A 7,851-nucleotide genomic window follows, 5' to 3' on the forward strand; every position below is an offset into this window, starting at 1 on the left:
TGTGCTTAACTCTTCATTTCAGAGTAGCACTTGCAAAACTACTTCAGTTATTTGTGGATGTATTCCAGCCTCCCTCTACAGTTTTACCTTCGAATGTTCCTCATAGTAATATGGAAGTTATCCTTGTTGTCTTAATAGATGTCCTATCATCCTTTCCGTTGTTATTACCAGTGTTTTCCATGTGTTCGTTTCCTCTCCGGTTCTGCGGATAACCACCCCAAACCTCATCGGTCCACCTAATTTTCAACATTCTTCTGTAGGACTACATCTCAGATTCTTCTAATTTCTTACATTGCGATTTTCTCACAGTCCACGTCTCACTGGCCTACAAAGCTAAACTCCAAACGTACATCCTCAGAAATTTCTTCCTCAAACTGTTGCATATGTTTGATAGTAGTAGACTTCTCTTGGCCAGAAATGCATATTTTGCAGTGTTAGTATACTTTCTATATCGTCCTTGCTCCGTAGATCATAGGTTACCTTGCTGCCTAGGTAGCAGATTGCCTTACCTTCATCTATTTCGTGATAATTAATTCTAATGTCAAGTTTCTCACTGTCCTTATTTCTGCTATTTCTCATTACTCTCGTGTTTCTTCGATTTACTCTTTCCATCTTCTGTACTCATTACACTGCTCGTTCCATCCAAGAGATCCATCAAATCTTCACTTCCACTGAACATTGAAATGTCATCAGCGAATCCTTTAATGATATTATTTTACCCAAAATTCAGTCTTCTAGATATAATTTACTCTTGAACTACTCGTAATACGTAGCTAGAAATTTGTGAGCTAGTTTATCCAGCAACTTACATTAAAATGAGAGAAACAGGATTTCTTAAATATTTCAGAACTGCAGGCACAAATAAAACGGAAGTATTGCGCTCGCCGCGTGGGATTAGCCGAGCGGTCTTAAGCGCTGGACTGTGCGGCTGGTACCGGCGGAGGTTAGAGTCCTCCCTCGGGCATAGGTGTGTAGTTTGTCCTTATGATAATTTAGGTTAAGTAGTGTGTAAGGTTAGGGACTGATGACCTTAGCAGTTAAGTCCCATAAGATTTCACACACATCTGAACATTTTTTTATTGCGCTCACTTAACTGAAGTTGCCTGTTTCATAACAAAAATTAAGTTCTCGTCACAGTAGCACGCAGCTGCAAGAGAAAATTTTGAGCTGCAGCAAGTTTCATTATTTCTATACCATTGCACCATCGTAGATATTTTGCCGGAAGCATTTGTCTCTGATCCAATACAAAGAAAGAAGACGTTTAAAGTCAGTACCGCCATTAGATTGTTGTTCATTTACAGTGTTACATTTACACTTACACAGTCACGGTTTCGGGTTCAAAGTGCCATTATCAAGTGTTTTAAGCGTTATAAACTGCCTAAGATGGCATACTGTCGTATTAAAATGCACTGAATCAGTCAAGATGGTGTACTTAGTAATGAAACAAAGCAGTAGGCTCTGCCAGAAATATCGACTCTTACACAATGTGTCTAATAGCGCATTTTAATACGACAGTATGCCATCTTAGGCAGTTTATAACACATAAAAACACTTGATAATCGCACTTTGAAGCCGAAATCATGATTGTGTAAGCAAGCGTAAATGTAACACTGTAAATAAATAAGTGTAAGGCGGTACTGTCTTTGAAGAAATGTGACTGTGGCCCCGCATTATGAAAAATTATTGAAGAAATAAGAGGTTTTACGCACATCTTTCAAAACTACGGAAGTCGTTTAATAATTAATGCAACACATTTTATTTTCTGAAAGCAGCTCGGTTTTATTAAAGATTTCAGTAAATCAGATTATTTCCCACTCTTTGGACTAGAAAGCCCTAGTTTTCAATAAAATTTCCGTTCGATGCGACGGCCTTACGCCGGATTTCTGGGAGGGCGTATATGCTCGCATGGACCACCCTAACCGGTCGAAGCTGGAACCTCGCTGCTTCCCGCAGAGTGCATCCTTCATTGGGACAAACAGACGTAAGTCGGTCGGTGCGTAATCCGGGCTGTAGGATGGATGAGGGAGAACAGTCCAACACAATGAAATTTCGTGAGTTGCTCTCGGGTGCGCAAACTTGCGTTGTCATGGCGAAGTAGTTCTGCGTTTTTGTGGCGAGGAAGACGCTGAAGTGTTTCCTTCAATTTCCTGAGAGTAGCACAACACACTTCAAACTGGTCGTTGCACCATGAGGGACAGAGTAAACCGAATAACCCTTCTAAAGTCCCAGAAGACTGTCGCCATTATTTTACCGGCTGAAGGTGCAGCTTTGAACTACTTGTTCGGAAGCGGTGTGGCGCCACTCCATTGATTCTCGTTTCGTTTCCAATTCGAAGTGAATCCACTGCCTACGACGATCTTCGACAAAAAATACTGCTGGCCGTTAAAATTGCTACACCACGAAGATGACGTGCTACAGACGCGAAATTTGACAGACATGAAGAAGATGCTGTGATATGCAAATGATTAGCTTTTCAGAGCATTCACACAATGTTGGCGCCGGTGGCGACACCTACAACGTGCTGGCATGAGGAAAGTTTCCAACCGATTTCTCATACACAAACAGCAGTTGACCGGCGTTGCCTGGTGAAACGTTGTTGTGATGCCTCGTGTAAGGAGGAGAAATGCGTACCGTCACGTTTCCGACTTTGAAAAAGGTCGGATTGTAGCCTATCGCGATTGCGGCTTATCGTGTCACGACATTGCTGCTCGCGTTGGTCGCGATCCAACGACTGTTAGGAGAATATGGAATTAGTGGGTTCAGGAGGGTAACACAGAACGCCATGCTGGATCCCAACGGCCTCGTATCACTAGCAGTCGAGATGTCAGGCATCTTACCCGCATGGCTGTAACGGATCGTGCAGCCACGTCTCGATCCCTGAGTCAACAGATAGAGACGTTTGCAAGACAACAACCACCTGCACGAACAGTTGGACGACGTTTGCAGCACCATGGACTATCAGTTCGGAGACTATGGCTGCGGTTACCCTTGACGCTGCATCACAGACAGAAGTGCCTGCAATGGTGTAGTCAACGACGAACCTGGGTGCATGAGTGGCAGAACGTGATTTTTTTCGGATGAATCCAAGTTGTCTACAGCATCACGATGGTTGCATCCGTGTTTGGCGACATCGCGGTGAACGCACATTGGAAGCGTGTATTCGTCATCGCCATAATGGAGTATCACCCGGCGTGATGGTATGGGGTGCCATTGGTTACACGTCTCGGTCACGTCTTGTTCGCTCTGACGGCACCTTGAACAGTGGACGTTACATTTCAGATGTGTTACGACCCGTGGCTCTAACCTTCATTCGATCCCTGCGAAACGCTACATTTCAGCAGGATAAATCACGACCGCATGTTGCAGGTCCAGTACGGGCCTCTCTGGATACAATGTTCGACTGCTGCCCTGGCCAGCACATTCTCCAGATCACTCACCAACTGAAAACGTCTGGTCAATGGTGGCCGAGCAACTGGCTCGTCACAATACGCCAGTCACTACTCTTGATGAACTGTGGTATCGTGTTGAAGCTGCATGGGCAGCTGCACCTGTACACGCCATCCAAGCTCTGTTTGACTCAATGACCAGGCGTATCAATGCCGTTATTACGACCAGAGGTGGTTGTTATGGGTACTGATTTCTCAGGATCTATGCACCCAAATTGTTTGAAAATTTAATCACATGTCAGTTCTAGTATAATATATTTGTCCATTGAATACCCGTTTATCATCTGCATTTCTTCTTAGTGTAGCAATTTTAATGGCCAGTAGTGTAGTCTCGGTCAGCCTCGTTACGCCCAAGTACTTCCCCACAGATAGTCCTTCGTCGCTGTTTATGGTCTTCTCTTAGATGATGAGGAACCCAACAGGCCGACTCCTTTGGGTACCCCAACTGATACTGGTGTGTCAGCACTACCAACAGAGACGTCTAGTAGTGCATCACGGTGTTTGATTGTGATTCGCTGATCACCTGGAGTGGGTGTGTCTTCACGTTCCAACATCGCAGGAGTCACACCTGTGTGCGGCCGGCCGGCTAGGGGGAATCGGACAGGTTACGCGACTGTCGTTGCGATGACACCACCTCGCCCAGCGACTCATCGTGGATATTCTGCAAGCGCCTATGAATATCTGCCATACCCTGGTTTTCCACCAAAAGTTCAATGACAGCTATCTGGTTGGATCGCACCTCCGTTATAATGTTGAAGGCCACGTATTGTTGTTGTTGTTGTTGTTGTTGTTGTTGTGGTCTTCAGTCCTGAGACTGGTTTGATGCAGCTCTCCATGCTATTCTATCCTGAGCAAGCTGAAACGGGAATATTCCACGATATCCCACAACCGGATTCCACGATTTTTTTCAACCGGGGTTTTTTCAACATGGGTTGCATTACTTACCGAACGCCTCTCGCAGCAAGCTATACATCTGGTGTTCATAAGTGAGACAAAGGTAAAAACGTTTAGCCTCTCAGTAGCTGCTGCTTAGTAAAGATGATTTGTGTGTTTCAGAGCGATTCCGCAAACGCCTCGAGTCCCGACGGGACTTTTTCCTGGAGGACGGCAAGTACGGAGTGGACGAGAAGCTGCGCCCCACCGCCGCCCGCTCCAAGGCGCGCCGCGACGTCTTCGACATGGCCGGCTCCTTCAGGCAGCTCGCCGTAGACTGACCTCCTGAAGACGATCCAACGTCCGAAACGACCCTAATATTCACAGTGCCTGTGAATCTGTGCGTGGCCCTACAAACTTTCGTAGTGCTGGATTCATTATTAGCTCCAAAGAACAGAACACCAACGATTTACTTCAAAGCTGAAAAAATACACCAATTACTTCGCGCTTCTGGTTACTTGGCATTTTCCATCTCGAAGCTTTAAATGTTCTTTCATGAAAGAATAGCAGAAAGCGATGGAAAAGTCTAAATATTATTATACCAGTTCAAAGTGAAACGACAGTCCAGCTCAACATGATTATACTCATAGAAAGAGCAACAAATATTTCACAGTAATACTTCTAAAAACATGTCGCGTATGTGTTAGTTTCTGTATCTGTGTAGTTGGCATGAGTGTTAATTATGTTCGGAGAGCATTCAGAGTTCTTAGGTGTAAAATAATTTCAGAAACCTCACTCACGTGTCGAAAAAAGTACGAAATTTATTTCAGCTGTGTTGATAGCCGCTTAATTATTTTTGCAAACATTTTGTTTTAATGTTTTACTTACTAAATAACTGGGCGCTATTCTGTCCCGCCTTGTTTGCTACGCGAACCAGTATTCGTTTTTTCACGCCCGCCGTGTGTCTTTTACAGCATGTACTTCTCGATTTTATTACCAATATGGATTATCAGTTAGCTAAAATTAGCTTAAAATGTAGGTAGCTTTCTGTAGTTTCTTGCGCCGTGTGCTGTTCGCTTCTGTGTCATTTCTGAAATTCAAAATAATTAGTTTCCAAAACACGTTTTCATTAGTAATTACTACAGCAATCTATTGTTTTATAACTCTTTATTCATACTAATTATTTATAATGTACAAACCAAAACCATATTACAGGTATTCAAGTATTTAAATGTGGTATTGTAAATCTAACAGTTGAACTGTATTAAATAAAGATAACTGTTTCTAAATAAAATAGTCTCTGTATCCAATTGCCAGCGAATTTCGCTTTGGGTATAGGCCCATTGTGCTCACGTTAGTTTTAAATATTGATTATTAACTTCTACAGTGTTCAGGTTTCCTTGTGCCAACACAACTACGATGTTTCAGCAAATTCGTTAGCAAGAGAGGTAGTGCAACGTATTAGGAAGCAGCAGTGTTCGAATCCCTGTCTGACCATTCAGTCTCCTTATGAGACTAATGTGGATGAAACGTTATAAACGTGTTTTCGTCTTGACAGTAATGTCGATGTCAGTGTACAAGGGGGAGGTCAAATGAAAACAAAACACTTGGGAAAAAGTAAGTAATCTGTTATTTTAAGAGTAATCGCCATAACTGTTTAACAAAATAGTCAATGCCTTCATTGAAAAAGAAAATATCTGCGGTTGTCTACGGAACCATGATTGTATACACGCGTGCATCTCTTCTTCCAGAGCCTATTATGCTCCTAAGGTTATTCACATTACACTGCAGAAGTTCCACTGCGAATACTTTACGCAACCGCCATACAACCCCGATCTCTCCCCATGCGATGTCCGTATTTTCGGAGCCCCGAAGAAGAATATTAGTGGCCGTCAATTCGCTTTCGACGAAATAGTGCACGCCTACATACAATCAAGTTTCCCTAGGCAACCGCAAACGTTTTTCCATGAAGGCATTGACAGTCTTGTCTCAGTTGCATAAATGTATTAGTTACGGCGATAACTTTTGAAATAATAAACGATTCACTTATTTTTTCCACCTGTCGCGTTTTCATTTGACTATACCCTATAGCTGAAAAATTGTAAACTCGGTTTCGTCTTGGCGATCCAGTGCAGTGTCATTTAATATGAAAGGAAAAATTTCCACTTCCAGAAAGGCGGCGCCGATATTTTATGCATTCAGGTGAAGTTTGCATTCATTCAGTAATCTGCAAGCACAGGTCGTCAGAAATCTAAGATCACTTTTATGCGTATAGTGATTCTCTAACTCGCAATAAAGACTACTCTGATAACACTGTCTCAGGCGTCACTGATAACAAATAGGGAGTTAATAATTCTAAATTCACATACTAGCGAGTGTTATATAACCTAGGCAACGATCAGCACACGAGCACTTAGGCTTTAGTAAGAGATATGAAGGGAGGATCTCCAGATAAGAAACTGTTTGAAAATCAGTATAATTGACGAAAACAACTTACACCTTAATAGCAACAATACATATATTACAACTGAAACAACTGACAGTACTCAGTTCAAAATAGTGTAGCCTCACTGGCTGCTATCATTGTTCATGATCTCACACCGTACAGTCTGGTACCTAGTACTCTCAAAAGTAGAGCAGTGTCCAGACGCCAGTGTCCTATATCACCACTGGAAGGTTCAAATAGCCTCATCCAGTCACCTTCGTGACTTTAGTGACTTAGGAGCCCACGCGACGACCACACTGGCGCCCATAGGTGCTGACAGTGCACACCACTCGGAAAGAGGGGTTCGTCATAAGCGCGTGTGTACACGCTCGTTCAACATCTCAGTTGTTGAGCCAGGCGCCGTTGTGAAGCTTGCTGGCATCCTCGACGAGTTTCTTCCATTTGCTGCTGTCCTCGGAGAGCTCGCTCCGTTTGCAGCTAGTACTGAACGCCTTCCTATCGCGCTTGGCTGAGTCTTTAAAGCACAATGCGGATCTTCCAGGCGATCTCTTGCACCTGCTGTCTCACTAAGTAATGTGGGTCGGGGAAGACGGGGGAGGTCCACACCGTGTCCTAGCGATCGCAGGCGACGTGCCTTTAGAGTGGCCGTGGTATTCGCTAGCTTTGCCGTATTCCGAACCATTTCGTGTATCATATGGTCCCTCAACACCACACACTGAATATTTCGTAGGCGCTGCAGACGAAAGGCGTTGAGCTAGCGTTCTTGTTTTGCATATAGTGTCCAGGTCTCAACATCTAGACTTGGTAGTCTTTTGGTGGTCACCTAATAAGTTTATTGTCCCACTCTTATGCAGGGCTTCCAGAAACTACTCGCACCTTTGCCAGTTCTCGCTCTTATTTCGTCGTCCTTCTGACAGCGGCCGAGGTAGTAAAAATTTCCGACTGCATTCAACAAGTAGCCGTGCAATATCATGGCATACATATCCATCTACATCTACATCGATGCTCCGCAATTCACCTTGCTGTGTGTGGTGGAGTGTACCCTATACCACTACTAGTCTTTCCCATCCTGTTCCAATCGCAAGC

The 7,851-nt window shown here is 43.8% G+C and overlaps 1 protein-coding gene across 1 annotated transcript in view; it reads left to right on the top strand.

Moving 5' to 3' along the window:
- Window positions 1-5,546, top strand: part of LOC124545182 (alpha-tocopherol transfer protein-like) — a 148,531-nt gene extending 142,985 nt beyond the window's left edge. Inside the window, exon 7 of the mRNA XM_047124041.1 lies at window positions 4,503-5,546. Within this exon, the coding sequence (XP_046979997.1) occupies window positions 4,503-4,660 (158 nt within the window). The 3' untranslated portion in view covers window positions 4,661-5,546. The remainder of the gene's footprint in view (window positions 1-4,502) is intronic.
- Window positions 5,547-7,851: the final 2,305 nt, after the last annotated feature.

Source organism: Schistocerca americana, chromosome 8 (genome assembly GCF_021461395.2).
Source record: "Schistocerca americana isolate TAMUIC-IGC-003095 chromosome 8, iqSchAmer2.1, whole genome shotgun sequence".
NCBI lineage: Eukaryota > Metazoa > Arthropoda > Insecta > Orthoptera > Acrididae > Schistocerca > Schistocerca americana.